Source organism: Triticum aestivum, chromosome 7D (assembly GCF_018294505.1).
Source record: "Triticum aestivum cultivar Chinese Spring chromosome 7D, IWGSC CS RefSeq v2.1, whole genome shotgun sequence".
Taxonomy (NCBI): domain Eukaryota; kingdom Viridiplantae; phylum Streptophyta; class Magnoliopsida; order Poales; family Poaceae; genus Triticum; species Triticum aestivum.
In genome coordinates this window covers 85,928,655-85,950,515 of record NC_057814.1, presented here as the reverse complement: position 1 = coordinate 85,950,515, position 21,861 = coordinate 85,928,655, and the positions used below count along the sequence as shown (strand labels likewise).

Sequence of the window (21,861 nt, the reverse complement as noted above, 5' to 3'; positions counted from 1 at the left end):
ATCACCTCCGTCAACCCCTTCTCTATCATCGCCGACATGCTCTCTCCAACCATGTGATGAGAATTGTTTTCCTTGTGCTCTTTAAGCGTGTTACACAAAGTAGTAAATACCCAAAGAACTCTATACACATATGCCTGCATTTTTCACTATTGCTTGCTTTCTTTCAAACAACTATCGGGTATTTACTACTTTGTGTAACTCTACTGCCACATACACCGCTCCATTCAGTAGATTATCATTGGTACTAATATTTTCTTCGAGCAAGTACTTGTTTTTATATGTGGTTGAATTGACAACCCAATAATGATAGAGTCTATAAGTATTCTCTCTCTCCCATCGCATCGAATAGAAATTAGGGTTGTTATATTTTGCAATGAAGACCGTTGTGATTCTGGGCAGCTGGCATGTTGACCAGCTTGTTGTCAGTTACTCATTTCTTTCGCAACTCTTCTAACCGAAAGAGGTGTGTTTTTCTTTCAAGAAACAAAGTAAATTCTTTCTCCCGAGATACAATAGAAAAGGTACTTTGTTGAGTTTGAAAAATAAGGGAAAAAACAAGCTAAAACATTTTTTCTGCTGCATCTAGATAGAATTGAAGTGAACTATTGTCCAGAAAAGCACAAGGAAAAAAGATGCCACATATTTAATTCTCTTTGTTGGCTCCAAGATATGGATAGTGTCGCTTTTTCTGTTTCAGCCATTGTCATGTTTTTGTATTCAACCAACCACATATGAAACACACTGAAAACAAAGATGGGCCTAAAATGGCTGAAAACAACAATTTAATAATACTCCTTCACATGAAAGAGAGATGGGAGAAAGAGAAACTTTGATGAAATGAAAAAGAAGTCAAAACATCTCAGACGTGTTGTGATGTGTTCCATTAAAGGATGAACATGCTAGCATCGGCGCCTATCAGAAGGTCAGAAGCTCGTAGCTAGCATCATAGCATGTGATGTCTAACGACCATGGGTGACTGACATGTGAGCCAGCTTGTTGTTGGCCACCCCTTTCTTTACGCAACTCTTAGAACGACATTGCAAGTTTTGTCAAAAAGTATAAAAAGAAAGAAATGAAACCTTTTCTTGCGAGATATAACGGGAAAAAAGTGCTTTGTTGAGTTGGAAAAATAAGAAAAGAAAACAGAAAAGCTAATACGGTTTTCTGCCGCATCATGGACTGAACAGAATTTGTTGGCCGCAAAAAGCACAAAGGGAAAAAAAAATCTCTCTCTTCCTCCTTCCTTCCTTCCTTCCTTGCATACAAAATGCCAATGCCGATGCGAACGATGCTGCTCCGTCACCTCAGTCCCGCCTCCGCCCTACCCAATCCCCGGCGCTCCCCCGCCTCCTCGCCGCAGCGGATACCTGCGAGGGCCCGGCCACCGCCGCTGCATTCCGCCCGCACCACCGCGCTCCGGGCCCGGAGGACGCCCATGGCGGCCGGCGACACCGGCGCCTCCGTCTCCGTCTCCGCCGCCGAGGCCGAGGCCGAGTCCACCCAGGTGCCCATCCTCCTCCCCCCTCCCCGCCTCTCTCTTTCCATTCCGAACCGCCCCCCGCTTTCGCCCCCATCCATTCCCGCCGAATCACATGGCCGCCCCCGCATGGCAGCCACACCACACGGTCGGCCTTGGCCCGCTGCTGCTCTGACAAAATGATGATGTCCTGATGTTGGGCTGTACCGCGCAGGCGTTCATGCCGGACGCCAGGGCGTACTGGGTGACGAGCGACCTCATCGCTTGGAACGTCGGCGAGCAGGAAGCGGCGTCCGTCTGCCTGTACGCCAGCAGAGCCGCCGAGATGGGCCTCTCGCCGTCGAATGGCGGCATCCAAGGTACGTTCTTTAGGCAGGCCAATTAAGCTCGTGTCAGATGCCGGCTCTCAGGCTGCCCTGAACCTGATGGTTGTGACTGACACCCGTCGCTGGTGTGATGATGTGGCAGGCTACGACTCCAAGGTTGAGCTGCAACCGGAGAGCACCGGGCTCCCGGAAACCGTAAGACGTGCTATGGGTTCCCTTCGCTGTGATCATCTCTTGATTGTGCTTCATCAGTGTCCACTGATAAAGTTCAGTTTGTTGAACCTAGAGTGCTATTTGCGACATGTTTCAGGTGACCCAGAAGTTCCCCTTCATCAGCAGTTACAGAGCGTTCAGTGTCCCGAGCTCTGTCGACGTCGCCAGCCTCGTGAAATGCCAACTGGTCGTGGCTTCTTTTGGTGGTAATTCTTACTCTTTGCACCCTTACTTGCAGATTCAGAGATGAGTGTCAAATTCTCCAGAGAAGTTAAGAAACAGAGCAAGATCCTGACATACTTCTTGTGTGCAGCTGACGGGAAACACGTAGATGTTACAGGACTGCAGTTACCCGGCGTACTGGATGACATGTTCGCGTACACAGGACCGCTCGGTGCGGTTTTCAGCGAGGAATCCGTGAGCCTCCACCTTTGGGCTCCTACAGCACAGGTTTGGCTGCTAAAGAGGACGCGTTTTACCATCTCAAGTGTCGGCTCCAGTTCTGTACTGTTCCCACTTATATGTAAAATGTCCCCAATATATCTTGCAGGGTGTGAGTGTGTGCTTCTTTGATGGTCCAGCGGGCCCTGTGCTGGAGACGGTTCAGCTCGATGAGTCAAATGGAGTTTGGAGTGTTACTGGACCAAGAGAGTGGGAAAACCGGTATTATTTGTATGAAGTCGACGTGTATCATCCAACCAAGGCGCAAGTTCTGAAATGTTTAGCTGGTGACCCGTATGCTAGAGGGTATGTGGCTATGCGCAGTTCAGTTATGTGTTCAGGGGGAAACCTTTTTTTTTATGAAAAAAAGTTCAGGGAGAGGAAGAAATTAACGTGTTGCTTATTTGATCAGCCTTTCCGCAAATGGCGCGCGGACCTGGTTGGTTGACATTAACAATGAAACACTGAAGCCAGCTTCCTGGGATGAATTGGCCGATGAGAAGCCAAAACTTGATTCCTTCTCTGACATAACCATCTACGAATTGCACATTCGTGATTTTAGGTAAATTTAGCTGCTTATTTACACAACTACAAATCTGGTGATTCATCTTTAGAACTTACCTGTCTGTTTCCTGTGCTTTTCAATTACAGCGCCCATGATGGCACAGTGGACAGTGACTCTCGTGGAGGATTTCGTGCATTTGCATATCAGGTCCTCAGAGTTGATTTACTAGATGTATTGCATTGCCTCTTTTCATCAGTGTCCCAAGCTGATTGCATTTTGGAACCTGTGGTACAGGCCTCGGCAGGAATGCAGCACCTACGGAAATTGTCTGATGCTGGTTTGACGCATGTGCATTTGTTGCCAAGCTTTCATTTTGCTGGCGTTGACGACATTAAGAGCAACTGGAAATTTGTCGGTAAGGAAATACTTTCTCTATATTTCACCAGACAACAAGGCACTGTTGAGCTTTTACTAGATATCTATCATTTTTTTGTTGGATAGCAATGAGTGACGACTATTTATAAGTACTTAATGGTTTAAACTGCACTTCTTCATTTTCGTCTTATTTACTTCAGAATGACTTATTTGGTTATATGGAACTTCATTTACTCTGGCAGATGAGTGTGAACTGGCAACATTCCCTCCAGGATCAGATATGCAACAAGCAGCAGTAGTAGCTATTCAGGAAGAGGACCCTTATAATTGGGGGTATTCATTTCGCACTTCTTTTTCTCTCAAACATTCCAGATACTAATGTATCGTGATGGTGTTAATATAGGAAAGTTAGTTATGTTCTTGCTGGTAAAATATTCTTACATATGGTCATATGCATGCTAAAGGTATAACCCTGTACTCTGGGGGGTTCCAAAAGGAAGCTATGCAAGTGACCCTGATGGCCCGAGTCGCATTATTGAATACCGTCAGATGGTTCAGGTGTGTTTTCCTTTTTAACCCTGTGAATATGTGACCCTGCTTGTAAGATAGGATTCCAAAAGGAACTACGGTGCATTTGGACTACTTCCCAGAAAATTCATGTATTCTATATAAGACCACCAACTCGAATACGTGCTAACTTGGAGCGCTCAGCCTTTTGTAGTAATTGAAGGTGGTAAATGTGGTTAGCTCGATGCAGGATACACGTTACTTCTCTGATAAATTTTATACTGCAGGCCCTCAATCGCATAGGCCTTCGTGTTGTCATGGATGTTGTATACAATCATCTAGACTCAAGTGGCCCCTGCGGTATCAGCTCAGTGCTTGACAAGGTTGTTACCTTTGAAAATAATATTTTTATTCATAATTATTGCAGCTTAAATTACATCCATTGGTTTTCTTCCAATAAAGTTTACAACATTTCTTGGTCATGTTAGAAGTCAACTTAAACTATTATTCCATTCGAACTGGTCCACCCAAGAGCATTTTTATCACATATTTAAGTACCACCAGTCATGCTACATTGTGTACGAAGTGATAGAAATATATAAAATTCTTGTTCCAAAGAAATGGCAAGTAATAAAATGCTTACCCTCCTGTGTTCATTGTTCCAGAAATGTGCTTGTAGATCTAACAAAATACATGTCAATTGATCTGCTTTGACATGTTTTGACCTTTCTTATGTCTATTCTTTCTTTTTCTTTGTATGGGATATTTACAGATCGTTCCTGGGTACTATGTTAGAAGAGATACTAATGGCCAGATTGAGAACAGTGCAGCTATGAACAATACAGCAAGTGAGCATTTCATGGTTGATAGGTTAATCGTGGATGACCTTTTGAACTGGGCAGTAAACTACAAAGTGAGTTGGCTGTGGTAACAGTATTCTACTTATGTTACGGTAATACCATTCATTTCAGACTTACTGGTTCTAAGTGAGATCATCAGACTTGGTGGCTTAGTGCCATCAGCCACGTTATGCACAGGAAAATGCATGCATTCATGACAGAATTTACTTCTTCCCTTTCATATTGTCTGGACAGTTTCATGTTGTTTACATGATGTTCGTTCTCATAATGCTTACTAATCACCATATAATTGTTGCCTTAGATTGATGGGTTCAGATTTGATCTTATGGGCCATATCATGAAACACACCATGGTAAGTAAGCTCATATCCTCGATGAATTAAATATCATGTTGATTTTCTGCTTAAATACAATTTTTTGACCCCCATGATTTAGTAAAGTATTGCTCATCATCACTTCCACTAGAAAGAACATAGCAATTTCCTTGTTGTGACTACGTGGCCCATATGATCACAATGATTGCACGCATCTGGCTCCCTATTTATTTTTCATTTTTGTTAAGAGCATCGCACTGCCTGCTGGATGACCTTTTTGTTTAATAAACACAGATGAGAGCAAAATCTGCTCTCCAAAGCCTTACAAGGGATGCACATGGAGTTGATGGTTCAAAAATATACTTGTAAGGAATGAGATTGCTCAGTATCATAGCAACCAGTTTCTATGGTAGCAGCACACATTCTCCTTGTATCGGGCTAGTAAGGACAATTACATTGCCACAGGTATGGTGAAGGATGGGACTTCGCTGAAGTTGCACGCAATCAACGTGGAATAAATGGATCCCAGCTTAATATGAGTGGAACGGGGATTGGTAGGTAAGTCTTAATTTATTATCAACTGACTATCTCCCATCAGAAGTGAGTACCTTTCGGTGCTCATCAGCAACTTGTTGCTTATCGTATTTACATTTAAATTAACCAATTGGTCAATTTTGGAACATACCTCCAAACTATAACTAGATTTTACATTGAACGATAAAATAAGAGTCAAATTTATGTCTTAGCAGTCTCCTGTATTGTCAGAATTTTGAAGCTATGACACAAAATACCGGAGCACAGTTTTATTCTAGTAAATAGCCAGTATGGGTAATTTATTTTGGTGTTTATTCTACATCAATTATTTTTTCTATGCAACATAGTAAAATCCATACTGTCATACGTTGCAGCTTCAATGATAGAATCCGGGATGCTGTTAATGGGGGTAATCCATTTGGTAACCCACTACAGCAAGGCTTTAATACTGGTCTGTTCTTAGAGGTAATATTTGTATCCTTTATGCTGGTGCCCTTCCTGGAAATGAAAGTTATGATATGACATTTCAGTAACCAGTTTCTTGCTTTCATAATTCATAAGAATGCAGCAGTTACCTATTTTCCTCTCTTAATACAGTTTTCCTAAATTTGGGTAATTCTCTTGGGTTAAGCCATTTTCTCAAACTCATAGAGGTTCCTTTTTCTGTAAACAAGTCCCTGACTGTAGCTACATTAAGGTTCCTAACTTTCTATTAATTCGTGTTGTGCACCATTAGACCTCAGGACCTGTACCTCAGAGGCCATGTACTCAAGTGTCGTCTATTTTTTTGCGAAAAAATGCAAAAGCCTTGCTTCTAGATGCCCGATAGAAGAAAAAGTTGTGTACAAGCCCAAGAGGGCAACACTCCATAAGTCAACACAACACCCTAAGTACTAGGCACTGCAGGAGGAGCACCGCCAGCCCAACCACCCCTGCTAATGCCCACTGTCTGGCCTCAACCTGGATAGTGGCGAGCAAGCTGGCAACTCTGGGCCTTTCATTTTTCAGCCACATGTTTTGTTATGGTCTCTGCTAGGGCTGGGCATGCATCCTCAGTTATGGAGTATTTTGGACGTTTATTGAACTAGTTAGCTACTATTTGGTGTGCCCTAGCTGGGACTTCGAGGTCTCAAAGTCTGAACTGGAGCTGTGATGCAGAGATGCACTTTACTACATTGTGTTTAAAATATTTCTAGATAAGCTCCCAGAATTACATAGTGTTAATTATTTGGTATTTGCCCTTTCGTGCAGCCGAATGGGTTTTATCAGGGCAATGAAGCAGATACCAGGCGCTCGCTCGCTACTTACGCTGACCAAATACAGGTAGGCTATCAGTATTCATGTTCCTATAAATTTTCCCACTGGTTGAATATTAATTTGCTTTTTACCTATCAATTTAATGCAAAATTGAATGTTATTAGTGTTCTGCTTAATAAGTTTGCCAGGCAAGATTCAATAATTTTCTTTTCCTTTTCTTTCAGATTGGACTAGCTGGTAATCTGAGGGATTATGTACTAATAACTCATACTGGAGAAGCTAAGGAGGGATCAGAAATTCACACTTTCGATGGATTACCAGTCGGCTATACTTCGTCCCCGATAGAAATAGTATGGCTATTGGTCTTTGAACTTCCAAAAATTAATTGTACTTGTAACACTTTCATTTGCTCACAGGAATAGCATAATTTACTCAATAGAAACAGTATGGCTATTGGTTCTGTACGTGTTTGAATTTTCCTCTTTAAACACTGCTACCAGTCATTATTTACTCACATACCTTACTGTTTTGTCCATTTCAGATAAACTATGTTTCTGCTCATGACAATGAGACTCTGTTTGATGTTATCAGTGTAAAGGTATGGCTTGTATCCTGTATATAAATACTCCCTTACTTTTTATGGAACGGAGGGAGTAACTAACTTGTATTATACTTCTTCCATCAATTATTACTGTCTAGTGATCATAATTTTCCTTTTTATGTTTTGCAAATCAGGAAACAAGACAGATTAGCATGAATATCTTTACATTTATATATATATATATATATATATATATAATGCAATGATGTTTTCTATCGCTAATACTGGTTGCTAAAATTAGTTAATTCTTTGGAAATTAAACTTTACATATATAAAGCAACAATGTAGTAAGATGAACTCAAAATTTCATGCGTTGATATACTTTTCAGAAGAAAGGAAGTTGCTCATTGATTCTTCTTTCGCAAGATGAACTCAAAATTTCATTTTCAAAACCTCTCTCTCACAATCTTAAATTCTCGAATTGTTTCTTTTGTTTGTTTCTGCAGACCCCAATGAACCTTTCAGTTGATGAGAGATGCAGGATAAATCATTTGGCCTCCAGCATGATGGCATTATCCCAGGTTTGTATGTAAACGGTATATGGATCATAGAACTTATAAACTCCCCAGAAATAAGTTGCTAAATTAAAGTAAAATGAGTAATATGGCAAGACCGATCTAGTAGCTCAGTAAGCTCAATCTTGAACTTGTCTCATGTGTGAACTTACTAATGATCAGGTTGTCTAATCTTAGTTTCATTTGTTTTCTTAGCATAATTAATAAATTCAGCACTTGGACTCTTTTGCTAGGATGTTTACAAGTAATCTGCATTGTGATAATCCAACCGACAAATGACACCATGATTTCACGTGATTTTGTATTTTTCTGCTTTTGTCATCTTCTCCTTTCTTCTGACCAAGTCATTTTTCCCATATGGAAGAATATGGTAGTGTCTATTTTAAAGAAAAAGTATTCTGTACTTTCATACATGTTCTATAACTTGAACTTTTGGAGTAGAGTCCTCAATTTTTTCAGCTTGTGCTTTCAGGGAATACCCTTTTTCCATGCTGGTGACGAGATACTAAGATCTAAGTCCATTGATCGAGATTCATACAACTCTGGTGATTGGTTTAACAAGTAATAAGCTGCCCTTTCTACCTTACTGAAAACAGCAGTTCTTCCCATGAACTAAAATGATTGAATTTTTATAGAGAGAAAACTAATTAAAATGTTCTTGAAAAATAATTATTCTTGCCGCCTTCTTTACCATATATGAAGTAGAGGACAATAGTGTTAGAGTTATAATATAAGTCATGTACCCCTTTGTATTTATCCCGTTGTATAAGGGGTTTCCTGCATATGTTCCACACCTGTACATGTATATATATCGGCCTATGGCCTCATGGGAATACAAGTTGCATATTTCCCTAACATGGTATTAGAGCTAGGTCAATTTTTTTGCACGCTGCAACTCGTGCTGATTGATCCGCCCCGCGACGCCATTGTCCTCTGTGGCCGCCGCTCTGTGTTCCCGTCGTCGCTGCCTCTCCTCCCGATCGACTGGGCTGCTGCCTCTCCTCCCGCTAGGCTGCCGTGTGGATCGCCAAGCTGCTGTCCGCCTCCTGCCTCTCCTCCCGATCGGCCGCCGAGTGGATTGGATCGCCGGGCTGGGCTGCTGCTCGCCTCTCCTCCCGATCGACTCCGCCTCCTGCCTCTCCTCCCGATCGGCCGCCGAGTGGATTGCCAAGCTGGGCTGCTGTCCGCCTCCTCCCGATCGTGACCAGGTTGCTGCCGTCTGAGGTTGCCGCACCAGATCCCGCCCCCAGCTGCCCTTCTCGCTGGGTCTCGCCGGTTTCCCGTGCCGGATCCTGCTCCCAGCCGCCGTCCTCGTCCGGCCTCTGTTGATTTCGGATCTTTGCTAAAAAAAAAATGTCTGCTGCATCGGGCTATGTTGCTGTCCCTCGCTGTCCGGTGATCTTCGATGGTACTAACTACACCGAGTTCGCTGGCTTCATGCGCATTCACATGCGTGGCATCCGTCTCTGGGGCGTTCTTTCTGGCGAGGTCTGCTGTCCGCCACGTCCGGTTCCTCCGGTGGCCCCTACTCCGCCGACTCCCCTGGTTCTTCCTACGGATGCTAATCAGGCCGCCAAGGATGCGGCTAAGATTGCTGATGAGGCTGCTGATCATGCCTATGATGAGAGGGCTTTGGCTTATGAGGAGGCTCTTCAGACGTATCATGGTGCTTTGTCTGTTTACACCCAGTGGCTTGATGATGATGCTCGTGTTGCAGCTGTTCTCACTGCTAGTGTTCTGCCTCAGTTTGCTTCTGAGTTTCTGGGTCTTCCTACTGTCTTCCAGATGTGGACCTGTCTTCGTCAGCGCTATGAGCCCTCTGGTGATGCCTTATACCTTTCTGTGGTTCGTCAGGAGCATGCTCTTCAGTAGGGTGACTCTACTGTTGATGACTTTTATGCACAGAGTTCTGCCATCTGGCGCCAGCTTGATTCTCTCCGCAGTGCTGGTTGTCGTACTTGCCCCTGCTGCCAGGCTGTCCAGGCCGATTTGGAATTTCATCGCGTCTACGAGTTCCTGTCTCGGCTCCGTAAGGAGTTTGAGCCCCGGCGTGCTCAGTTGCTTGCTCGTGGCCGTATTTCTCTCATGGAGGCGCTTTCAGAGATTCGTGTTGAGGAGACTCGCCTACGTGGTGCTGGTTTGCTGGAGGTTCCCTCTGTGCTCGCTACTCGGGTTTCTTCCACTCCACCTGCTGCACCGCCCCATTCTCGCTCGAGTGCTCCGCCGCTCTTGCCCACTCCTTCTGGAGGCTCAGGTCGCCCCCGTTCACATTGTGACTACTGCAACAATGATGGTCATATTGAGTCCCAGTGCTACACAAGCGGAAACACCTGCGCAAGGCGCGATCATCCTCAGGGACTTCGTCATCTCCCTCGCCAGCTTCAGCCATTGCTTTGACTGAGCAGGATATTCTGAGACTTAAGCGTCTGCTCGCGGCTTCAGGTTCTTCCTCGACGGGTACTGCTGGTTCTGTGACTGATGCTTCCCGCACTGAGCACCCGCCCTCTACACAGTCAGGTACATCCCCATGGGTTCTGGACTCTGGAGCTTCTTTTCATATGTCTTCTCATTCTTCCGCTTTGTCCTCTCTTCGATCGCTGGATTCTCCTGTTCATGTCTTCACTGCTGATGGTACTCCACTTTCTGTTGCTAGTAGAGGCCATCTTTCCACTCCTTCTTATTCTGTTCCTGATGTTGCTCATGTTCCTCGACTTACCATGAATCTGTTTTCTGCCGGTCAACTTACTGATTCTGGTTGTCGTGTCATCCTTGATGTTGACTCTTGTTCTGTCCAGGATCGTCGCACGCACACTCTGGTTGGGGCTGGCCCTCGCCGCCGTGATTCTCAGGGTCTTTGGGAGTTGGACTGGCTTCATGTTCCTTCCGCTGCCACCACCATCGCCAGTCCCTCCGCTGCTGTCGCCTCTGTTACTGGTTCCTTCAAGCAGTGGCATCATCGACTTGGTCATCTGTGTGGTTCTCGGTTATCGTCTTTAGTTCGTCGAGGTCTTCTGGGGTCTGTCTCAGGAGATGTCTCTTTAGAGTGTCAGGGTTGTCGTCTTGGCAAGCAGATTCAGTTACCATATTCACATAGTGAGTCAGTGTCTAAGCGTCCTTTCGATTTAGTCCATTCTGATGTATGGGGTCCGGCTCCTTTCGCTTCGAAAGGTGGTCATAAATACTATATTATTTTCATCGATGATTTTTCTCGTTACACATGGCTTTATTTCATGACTTCTCGTAGTGAGGTGTTGTCTATTTATAAGCGTTTTGCTGCCATGGTTCATACTCAGTTCTCTTCACCCATTCGTGTTTTTCGTGCTGACTCCGCTGGCGAGTATATTCTAAGATGTTGCGTGGTGTCCTTGCTGAGCAGGGTACTCTTGCCCAGTTCTCTTGTCCTGGTGCTCATGCTCAGAATGGCGTGTCTGAGCGCAAGCATCGTCACCTTCTTGAGACGGCTCGTGCGATGATGATCGCCGCCTCTCTTCCGCCTCATTTTTGGGCCGAGGCTATCTCCACTTCCGCCTATCTCATCAACCTTCAGCCGTCCGCTGCTTTGCAGGGTGGTGTTCCTTTTGAGCGTCTTTTTGATCGTTCTCCCGATTATTCGATGCTTCGCTTGTTTGGTTGTGTTTGCTATGTTCTTCTTGCCCCTCGCGAACGCACCAAACTGACTGCTCAGTCTGTTGAGTGTGTTTTCTTAGGCTACAGTGATGAACATAAAGGCTATCGTTGTTGGGATCCTATCGGTCGTCGGATGCGTATCTCTCGAGACGTGACTTTTGATGAGTCTCGTCCTTTCTACCCACGCCCATCTTCCTCGATTTTTTCAGTGGAGGATATCTCTTTCCTCACTTTTCCTGACTCACCTATCACCCCCGTCGCGCCTGTGCCTATTCGTTCCACTCCCTCTGCTTCTCCTCCCCTCGTCGATTTGCAGCCACCATCTTCCCCGGTCTCCTCACCTAGCATGTCCCCGGATTCTACACCTTCATCTCCGGTGACTTCTTCGTCGCCACCCCCCGATTCTACCTTGGCGATTCCTCCTTCTATTGTTCCATCTTTTCCTCAGCATTACACTCGTCGTTCACGACCTGTGGATGCTTCCTTGGATGAGTCGTCTTCTTCCTCTCAGCCTACTTATGGCTTGCGTTCTCGTCCTCGTCCGCCTGTTGATCGCTTTGGATTTCCCACCGCTGGTGCTGCTGTTCTTGAGCCGACTTCTTACCGTCAGGCTGTTGTTCATCCTGAATGGCAGTTTGCGATGGCAGAGGAGATTGCTGCTCTTGAACGCACTGGCACCTGGGATCTTGTTTCTCTTCCTCCCGGAGTCCGTCCCATCACTTGTAAGTGGGTCTACAAGGCTAAGACTCGCTCCGATGGTTCTCTTGAGCGTCACAAAGCTCGTCTCGTGGCTCGTGGTTTTCAGCAGGAGCATGGTCGTGATTATGACGAGACTTTTGCTCCTGTGGCCCATATGACCACTATTCGTACACTTCTTGCCGTTGCATCTGCACGCCACTGGTCTATATCTCAGCTTGATGTTAAGAATGCCTTTCTTAATGGTGAGCTGCGTGAGGAGGTGTACATGCAGCCACCCCCTGGGTATTCTGTTCCTGATGGCATGGTCTGTCGTCTTCGTCGCTCTCTCTATGGCCTTAAGCAAGCCCCTCGCGCCTGGTTTGAGCGCTTTGCCTCTGTGGTCACTACTGCTGGTTTTTCAGCAAGTAATCATGATCCAGCCTTGTTTATTCACCTTTCTCCTCGTGGTCGGACTCTTCTTCTTCTTTATGTTGATGACATGGTCATCACTGGGGATGACCCCGAGTATATTGCCTTTGTAAAGGCCCGTCTTAATGAACAGTTTCTTATGTCTGATCTTGGACCTCTTCGCTACTTTCTTGGGATTGAAGTCTCTTCTACCTCTGATGGTTTTTTTATATCCCAGGAAAAGTATATCCAGGATCTTCTTGCTCGTGCTGCTCTTACTGACGAGTGCATTGTTGAGACTCCTATGGAGCTCAATGTTCACCTCCGTGCTACTGATGGTGATCCTCTTCCTGACCCGACGCGTTATCGTCATCTTGTTGGCAGTCTTGTCTATCTAGCTGTCACTCGTCCGGACATCTCTTATCCGGTTCATATTCTGAGTCAGTTTGTCTCTGCTCCCACATCGGTTCACTATAGTCATCTCCTTCGTGTTCTCCGATATCTTCGGGGCACGATCTCTCACCGTCTATTCTTTCCTAGCTCCAGTTCTTTACAGCTTCAGGCCTATTCGGATGCTACGTGGGCTAGTGATCCTTCTGATCGCCGTTCACTTTCTGCTTACTGTGTTTTTCTTGGTGGTTCTCTCATTGCCTGGAAGACGAAGAAACAGATTGCAGTTTCCCATTCGAGTGCTGAAGCTGAGTTGCGAGCCATGGCTCTTTTGACGGCAGAGGTGACTTGGTTACGGTGGTTACTTCAGGATTTTGGTGTTTCTGTCACTACACCGACTCTGCTCTTATCTGACAGTACAGATGCTATTAGCATTGCGCGCGATCCTGTGAAGCATGAGCTCACCAAGCATATTGGTGTTGATGCTTTCTATGTGCGCGCTGCTGTGCAGGATCAGGTTATTGCTCTTCAGTATGTGCCTTCCGAGTTACAGTTGGCAGATTTCCTGACGAAGGCCCAGATTTCCTGACGAAGGCCCAGACTAGAGCACAACATGGCTTTTATCTCTCCAAACTCAGTGTTGTTCATCCACCATGAGTTTGAGGGGGGGTGTTAGAGTTATAATATAAGTCATGTACCCCTTTGTATTTATCCCGTTGTATAAGGGGTTTCCTGCATATGTTCCACACCTGTACATGTATATATATCGGCCTATGGCCTCATGGGAATACAAGTTGCATATTTCCCTAACAAATAGTAGTTCTGTAGCATCTTTAACTGCGCGGTAATGTTCTGTTTTCTTTTTGCTAAGGCTTGATTTTACCTATGAAACAAACAATTGGGGTGTTGGGCTTCCTCCAAGTGAAAAGAACGAAGATAATTGGCCCCTGTAAGTTTTTGAACTTTTACATCTTTTGTTACCATCATGGTTTTATTATGTATTTGGCCATGTCCTTTTGATAAAGTGAAGAACTTAAATGAGCATTTCCTTTCAAGTTCTAAACATGCATTTGATAGTTCAAAATTTCAAATGGAAACTATTTTGCAGGATGAAACCAAGATTGGAAAATCCATCTTTCAAACCTGCAAAAGGACACATTCTTGCTTCCCTAGACAGTTTTGTTGATATCTTGAAGATCAGATACTCATCTCCGCTTTTTCGTCTTAGTACAGCAAGTGACATTAAGGTACATGTATTCTTCATTTCTTTGCCAGCAAATTAGTTTGAACTTCCTTTCAGACCGCTGAAGTGCTAGTGTAGACAAAGTTTCTTTTTTCTTTTTATTGATATCATGGTGAAATTATATGACATGAATGTAATTTACTGTGGGAGCTATCTAACTGAGAGTGTGAAACAAAAGTAATTTTTTTTATTGATATCATGGTGAAATTATATGACATGAATGTAATTTGCTGTGGGAGCTATATAACTGAGAGTGTGAAACAAATGTATGTTTACATTGATCCCACAGTTGAAAATGAATGATCACCTGGAAACTAGAGACAAAGATAATCCTGCTGGAACATGTGGACACAGCTCCACCCTGTACTACAACAAATGATCTAGTAGCTGCAAGCAACTCGCGCAAGAAAGCTATGACTTTTTATTCAGTATTACCTCAGTTCCACAATATCTATCGTGCACGCACACATTGGGGGAGGGGTGGAAATGCTCAGACGGTAGATATTGTGGAAGAGGAGTGAGTAATATCTATCGAATTGATCTGTTCCGTAGATCTGACTGTATTCCTGTCGTATTTCAGCAAAGGGTTCGCTTTCACAACACAGGGCCCTCCTCAGTCCCAGGTGTTATTGTCATGGGCATTGAAGATGCACGAGATGAGAAGCCCGAGGTGGCTCAGTTAGATGCGAAGTAAGTCACACTTGATGTATTTATGTTTTGCAAGATGAACATAGTGTAGTCTTGAGAAACATGCCACTCTGTATTATTACTCGGTAAAAGAGCAGTAGTGTCCGTCCGTAGCTCAGTGTGGGGCAAGAGAAGCTCGCAATGTTATGTGCTGTAGCTAACTAACTAACTGTCACTCTGTGCAGCTTCTCTTATGTTGTAACTGTCTTCAATGTGTGTCCGCACGAAGTATCCATGGATATTCCAGCCCTCGCTTCAATGCGGCTTGAATTGCATCCTGTGCAGGTAACTGTTCTGAGCTGTTTTCGACTTTAGGTTTGTTGGTTCTGTACCCTGACATCGTTGCTAGACCTTTCACATTTTTCTCTTTTTGCAAGTGTTGAACTTTAACATTGGGGAAACTGACAACTGACAAACTTTTTAGAAGCAAGTTGACACACTTTTCTTGTTGTGGTTTTGCTTGCTAGCGTTTCATGCTTAGAGTGAAACATTGCACACCCTATAACAGCTGACCATGTCTGAGCCTGATAGTCCAGAGTTTCAGTATCCTAAAACCCAATTAATCATCAACCCAAAAAGTTGTGGAACTGGGAGAGCAATTTTCTGAATATGCAATGGCTATTCTGGACTTTTTCAGGTGAATTCATCAGATGCTTTGGTGGGGAAATCTGTGTACGAGGCCGCGACGGGCAGGTTCACTGTGCCCAGAAGAACCGTGTCAGTCTTTGTTGAACCTCGGTGTTGATGCCTCCTTGGTTTCAACACGAGGCTCTGTTCTACAAGTTGTCGAAGCAACCGAAGATCTTTCTGTTTTCGTGTTGAAGTAAATAATAACTGAAGAATAAGAGAGGAGAGGCGCTGCTGCCTGCCGGATTACACTGCTGAAGGAACAAACCCAAGAATAAGAAGCTTGGCTTATGTATATGTATGTATAGTGCCCAAGCTGCCAAGTCATGGCTTTGTTTTCTGATCCATTTTGATTTTATATATCAAAAGGAAAACATGTATATCGTGTTATAAGTATTGTATAACATGCATCGGTTAAATAAGGAAGCATAATGATTTGTACTGTACTGCCTTTTTACTCTGTATATTGTTATTATTCATTAAAGAAATAAAGCACAATTTCTCTGATACTAGCATAGTACCCATGCGTTGCTACATAGCTATAACGGAAAAAACGAGGATAGGAATTTGTCAAATGAGGACACCGATTAACTTTGGCTCGACGACCAACAAACAGGCAGTGGTTTGATGCATGAATGTAGAGTAAACATAATAGTTCAATGCATGAATTTAGAGATGGAATGGCCAAATGAGTACACACAGACATGCAAAAGTTGTGGCCACACGTACTACTAAGTGTAAAGTAGGGGAAGTGAACTCACTGCGAACTCAAAATTTTATAAGTTGGAAAGATATATTTTCATTGAAGACAAATAATTGAGTGTCAATTTCTTGAGAGGAGGTGATCAGGAGGGAACTTCCACATCCTCTCCAGCCACTGACGCCGCAATGGTTTCCCATGGCCTCCGCCGTACTCAATGAGCGAACCCCGGATTTGAGTGTCCCAGTCCATGTCTCGTAGGGTATTCAAGTTCTTTGTCGTCAGTGAAGTTAAGGCATTGATGACAATGGGAGTAATTCTTCCTTGGTTGTTGCTACGTTGGTGTCCTTCCTCGGAGCGACGTCAATGAGGCAGAGGATGAACGAGGTTTGTAAGGGTGCTTGTTTTTCAAGGACTTGACTATAATTTATTATTCTTGTAAGGGTTAATTTTATTTAATATATGGCCTTCGGCCTTTTCGTGAAAAATACCTCTATTTGATTTCAACATTTTTGTGTTACGTTGCATTAAAATTGTTGTCTCTTGATCCAGTGGCAGAGCTACGTGTTAGCTGTGGGGTCGGCCGACCCCACAGCTTTTCAGCAAAATAGCCTAAAAATACTGTATAGTCACTGTTCATTGTGAAGAAAAAAATTCAGAAAATGAACAATGAACCCACAGATTTTTTAGGCTGGCTTCGCCGCTGTCTTGATCGGCTACTACCATGGTCAATTGGTTACACCGAGTTCCGAGTCAACCAACGTGCCCTAACTCTAGCCGCCACCAAGTCTCATCCACACTGACGATGCGGTCCACTTCCTCTGTATCTGGCAGTTCATCGGCGGTCAGAGAACTGGGGACTTGTCCCTTTCATTTTTTTCTTAGTTCTTGTTTCCCTTAGTTGTTTCCCTGGAGATGAGGCGGTGACGGTGATGGTCGCGTTGGAATAAGGTCTCTGCATGCTCTCCCTGCCTCGACGACGTCCAATCCAACGCCGACGAAGGGCATTGAGGGTAGGTGTTGCTAGATTTGTTGGATCTCTTTATATCTTGATAGCTAGTGTGTCTATCAAGGGAGACATTTGGCTGGGTATTAATGCGGTGACTTTGACCTCCTCTCTTGAGTTGTTATACAGCATGTCTCGGTTTCTCCAACCCTCTGGATTGGTGGTGAAGGATTGCAAGCCCTTCGTTGTGTGGGGTGATGCCCCAACCAATATACCTTGAGCGATTACTAAATCTCTTTTAGTTGTGATGATTACTATGGTCTTCAACACCTGATACGGTGAGGCGCTGGCGGGTATCGCTTCAGCTTACTATTGGTTCAATTCATTTTTCAAGCCGAAGGAAGAAGATATCCAATGTGTTTTCTATATCAGATAAATTTTACATTAGCTACTTGCCGTTTAAAGTATACAATTTAACTTTATGTTTTGCTGGTTGTTTTGTGTCTTTTTGTCTTTTGATTATACTATCTACTGTTTTTCATGATACTTCCTCGGTTACAATTTTTTTAAAGTTCTAGGGGTTTGTCCTAAGTTAAACATTTCTTAAGTTTGACCAAGCCTCTAAAAGAGTACTAATATCTAAAACAACAAATTAGCCTCGTTACACTCACCATAATGTATTATTTTCATACTATGATCAAACTTAAAAATGTTTTGACCACAAACTCCAGAAGTTCAAATATTTCAAAACGGAGGGAGTAATATCTAGTGATAAGATCTCTTTGAGGCCTTGAGGGTCTCTAACAAAAAAAAAAGGGACAATTGCATTTTTACCCCTAGATGGTTCCTACCCACGGGTTTTGCCCTTACTTTTCGAGCTTGCTCCGTTTTGCCCTTACTTTTTCCGTCGAGGTCCCTCGAATGCCCTTAGACCGTTTGACCAAAACTTTGAAAATTCATAACTAATTCATATGAACTCAGAAGAATGCAAATAAGATATCAAAATGTTCAGATAAACATTACCTTTATGTGCATATCATTTGCATTCAGGACAAAAGCACCCTTTAAACTACCCGAGGTAATTAATGTTATTAACATTATTAAAAATAAAAAGGTATAAACAATATTTTTTTCATGAATAAAAATTACATGCAAATGTAGGTGATGTTTTCTGAACATCCATATATCTTATTTGCATTTTTCTGAGTTCGTATCAACTTGTTATGAAGTTTCCAAATAATGGTCAAAGTCGTTAGAACATTCTTAACAAGATGATACGAACTCAGAAAAATGCAAATAAGATATCTGGACGTTCAGAAAACATCACCTACATTTGCATGTAATTTTTATTCATGAAAAAAATATTGTTTATACCTTTTTACTTTTAATAATGTTAATAACATTAATTACCTCGGGTAGTTTAAAGGGTGCTTTTGTCCTGAATGCAAATGATATGCACGTAAAGGTAATGTTTATCTGAACATTTTTATATCTTATTTTCATTTTTCTGAGTTCATATGAATTAGTTATGAATTTTTAAAGTTTTGGTCAAATGGTCAAAGGGCATTCGAGGGATCATGACGGAAAAAGTAAGGGCAAAACTGAGCAAGCTCGAAAAAGTAAGGGCAAAATCCGTGGGTAGGAACCAACTAGGGGTAAAAATGCAATTGTCCCGAAAAAAAAAACTCTCTCTAATCGAATCGGTGTCTCCACGACGCCCCGCTCGGCGCTCGGCCTCGCTGCTCTCTCTCCCTCTCTGTCTCGGCGCCGCCGCGGCCATCGATCGACCTCGAAGGAGGCGCGGCCTGCAGCCTCCACCTTCGCCCAGTCAAGGTGAGCTCCCTCCAGCGATTCCCCACCCTCCTCTCTGTTCATTCGCCCGAGACGTACACCTCTGCCGCCGACCGCTAGCTAGGGTTTCCTAGGCCGGGGGAAGGGGATAGAGAGCTACAGCAGCAGGTGGGGGAAAGAGGGGAAGCGCCGTATACAGATCGCCTTTGCTTGCTGCAGCGCCGGCCGCCACAACGGCGCCGCCGCCGGGCCCCTGCTCTAGGCACCGGTTGGAGGAGGTCACTGCAGATGTGGGATTCAGAGATTGCATAGTTCAGTTAGAATGTTGTGTGATCAGTTCCACTCATGAAAACGAAATTCGGGGCCTGTGCTCCTTTGGGTTTCTTGAAAAAGAAAAAAAAAGTTCAGTTAGAATTGTTGAGATCCAATTTTCTTCCCTATGGAAGTTCAGGAACCTGGTGTCTGAAGAAACGTTTCTTCAGACTAAGCAAGTTACTTTACTTCTTACAGTTACAAGACTTTGTTTCGAGCGATGGTGAAGCTTTCATGTTGACGTCGGTGCGGTCTTTGTAGTTCGTTGCAGACTTGCAGGGTTCGATCTCTGTTAATTATTCATCTATGCGATCTGGGGTCTGGATGTATAGTGATGAAGCTGGCAATTTAGCACCCTGCTTGCTAATACTTGCTACTGTCCTTCTGCCGATCTGTTATTAGTTACTACTGTTATGGAGTATCCTAGGATGCTAGCATGTAACCATACTGATCTGTATGGTGATAACATAACTTTTTTTCAACTAGTTTGTTTACTCCATTTTTGGGACAAAGGCAGGCAGGCCCTCTACTGATTTCATTAAGAGAAAGAGTAGCAGGTTCAATATTTGAATTCTTTCTCTTGTTGCTTTCTGGGTTTCAGAGTCTGGTAGCAGGATTCAGTTTAAGTTTGATTCAAGGCGTAAAAGCGAAATTTAAAATCAGCTTTTCCTTATTATCATTTACTTAACGGAAATGGGGAAAATCTGGTGAGATGCTTGTTGCTAAGTTACCTTCTAACGGCCTAATGTGCCAATACTTTTCTATATCACGTTCAAAGAAAAACAGAGGTTTTGTGGCATTACCTATCCTGAATTAATTTCTCTTGTTTTTATCTTGGCAGTTTCTAAAACAATCACATGTCCAAGGCACGCAACGCCTTAGTTGTCACTGGGTTGGTGATCTTTGCTGGTACTGGCCTAGCATTTCCCTTCTACTTTGTGTAAGTGAGTTTGTTTCTCATCTTTCTAACACTGGTTGAGAAACGTAGATAGACATGTCGTGTGCATTGGCTGGCATTTCTTTCTGTAACCTTTATCCATTTCTTACCCCCAGGAAATCAAAGAACAGGCCTATTATTGATTCAACGAAGCCTCTGCCACCGCAGGCTACTTTCCGAGGACCGTATGTGAACACTGGATCGCGCGACATAGGGCCTGATCACACCGAGTACCCCAAGAAGTGATATGTATTTCCATCTTGTTTTCTCTTTGTTTTCAGTGGGCATGCAGAAAACCAGTGAGTGGAACCCTGTAATGCTGATTTAATAGCGAGGTGGTGATAATCGGCTCGTGATGCTGGGCAACGCGATTGCAGTGCATTAGCTTCGGTTTCAGGTGTTATGTGCAGAGCACATGCATATGTACGCAGTTCTTCATGAATTGTAGGCTCTTTTGATCGTTTCCTGTGCTCCAGTGACTATTCCTTCCAAAGCGTTGTGCCGCTATAGGCTATACCTATGTTAGGCAATAAAAAAAATGTTGGGTTTGCGTTGCTGAAGGTGTGAGGCCATAAATGATACTCCCTCCTTTTCATACTACTCCCTCCTTTTCTAAATATATGATGTTTTGGTAGTTCAAACTGAACTATCAAAACGTCGTACATTTAGGAATGGAGGGAGTATATTAATTTCGTATTAATTCGAACTTTATGAGAGCCAATTTCTAGAAAAAAAATATCAACATCTAAAGTACCAATAAATACAGTATGAAATTATGTTTTTTGCAGGAATATGAAAAAATGTTCCACAACGTATCTAATGATATTTTTGGTATTGTGAATGTTGTTTCTTTAAACCTAGTCAAACTTCACTAATTTTGAACTACAACAAAACTAATATGTGAAAATATGAAACAGATGGAGTACGGTAAAAAGTAAAATGATCATAATCAAGACTAAGAAGGTTTGTTAACAGTACTATTTTGTTGCTCTTATTAATATTTTCTTAATTTAGTTTGGACAGGGGAGCTAGGTTTTACACTGATGCCCAGAGCCTTGCAGTGTTATCCAATGAATCAAGGTTAGAACAACCCCAGCTACTGTATCCCTAAATAAACTATTGTTTATGAAAAGTTGATGCAAAAATAGCCTTCAACAGCTCTCGTAAAGCCGGAAAAATTTACGGGATCCTTCGGAGTTACCTGGAGCCTCCCGGGCCCAGAACCCCCGGCTAGCCTCCAAGCTTTACAGAAGGATAGCAGCCTGCAGCAGCTCCTTCGAGTTGTGGCTGTATGAAATGGGATGGCTCCGTTTCACACTACGGTGGATTGGAGTAATCTCATTTGCTCAACTAGGTTTTATATATTTCTCCCCTCAAAGTAAAGAATTTGTCTATTTTTGTTACTCCCTCCGTCCCAAAATAAGTTAGTACAAAGTTGAGTCACTTATTTTGGGACGAAGAGAGTATTTGTTTGACTTGCCTTTGTTTCGTTTTACACTACTCCCTTCGTTTTGAAATTATTATCGTGGTTTTAATTGAGATTACTATATAAAATATCTATTGTAAAAGAGGAGTTGCTAGGTTCGCCTCA

At 43.4% G+C, this 21,861-nt stretch overlaps 2 protein-coding genes across 4 annotated transcripts; both read left to right on the top strand.

The window, feature by feature from the left end:
- Positions 1 to 1,204: 1,204 nt before the first annotated feature.
- Positions 1,205 to 16,093, top strand: LOC123166016 (pullulanase 1, chloroplastic). Of its 2 annotated transcripts, XM_044583776.1 has the most exons (27): positions 1,206 to 1,504; positions 1,692 to 1,836; positions 1,946 to 1,998; positions 2,114 to 2,222; positions 2,330 to 2,466; positions 2,567 to 2,763; positions 2,870 to 3,019; positions 3,109 to 3,169; positions 3,257 to 3,377; positions 3,580 to 3,670; positions 3,802 to 3,895; positions 4,132 to 4,227; positions 4,617 to 4,757; positions 5,006 to 5,056; positions 5,312 to 5,382; positions 5,483 to 5,575; positions 5,926 to 6,016; positions 6,803 to 6,874; positions 7,033 to 7,158; positions 7,350 to 7,406; positions 7,856 to 7,930; positions 8,397 to 8,485; positions 13,899 to 13,976; positions 14,136 to 14,274; positions 14,851 to 14,960; positions 15,143 to 15,242; positions 15,595 to 16,093. In XM_044583776.1, the coding sequence occupies exons 1-27, from the start codon at positions 1,268 to 1,270 to the stop codon at positions 15,700 to 15,702; spliced, it is 2,892 nt and encodes a 963-aa protein (XP_044439711.1). In that variant the 5' UTR covers positions 1,206 to 1,267; the 3' UTR covers positions 15,703 to 16,093. The 2 variants fall into 2 exon arrangements, with proteins under 2 accessions (XP_044439710.1, XP_044439711.1); XM_044583775.1 differs by having other exon boundaries at positions 1,205 to 1,504; positions 3,109 to 3,377.
- A 2,808-nt stretch (positions 16,094 to 18,901) lies between these two features.
- On the top strand, positions 18,902 to 21,861 carry LOC123165668 (uncharacterized). 2 transcript variants are annotated; one of them, XR_006483085.1, is made up of 4 exons: positions 18,902 to 19,063; positions 20,175 to 20,273; positions 20,387 to 21,350; positions 21,429 to 21,861. XR_006483085.1 is itself a non-coding variant. In XM_044583356.1 (3 exons), exons 2-3 carry the CDS (start codon positions 20,191 to 20,193, stop codon positions 20,514 to 20,516), a joined length of 213 nt encoding a protein of 70 aa, XP_044439291.1. In that variant the 5' UTR covers positions 18,915 to 19,063; positions 20,175 to 20,190; the 3' UTR covers positions 20,517 to 20,846. The 2 variants fall into 2 exon arrangements, 1 of the variants encoding a protein (XP_044439291.1); XM_044583356.1 differs by lacking the exon at positions 21,429 to 21,861 and having other exon boundaries at positions 18,915 to 19,063; positions 20,387 to 20,846.

Excerpts from the sequence above, each read along its gene's own strand:
- LOC123166016 (XM_044583775.1), top strand. The coding sequence starts at position 1,268 with ATGCCAATGCCGATGCGAACGATGCTGCTCCGTCACCTCAGTCCCGCC. Across the intron at positions 3,671-3,801 it reads GAGGACCCTTATAATTGGGG|GTATAACCCTGTACTCTGGG; the intron begins GTATTCATTTCG and ends TGCATGCTAAAG. Across the intron at positions 5,576-5,925 it reads AGTGGAACGGGGATTGGTAG|CTTCAATGATAGAATCCGGG; the intron begins GTAAGTCTTAAT and ends CATACGTTGCAG.
- LOC123165668 (XM_044583356.1), top strand. The coding sequence starts at position 20,191 with ATGTCCAAGGCACGCAACGCCTTAGTTGTCACTGGGTTGGTGATCTTT. Across the intron at positions 20,274-20,386 it reads GCATTTCCCTTCTACTTTGT|GAAATCAAAGAACAGGCCTA; the intron begins GTAAGTGAGTTT and ends TCTTACCCCCAG.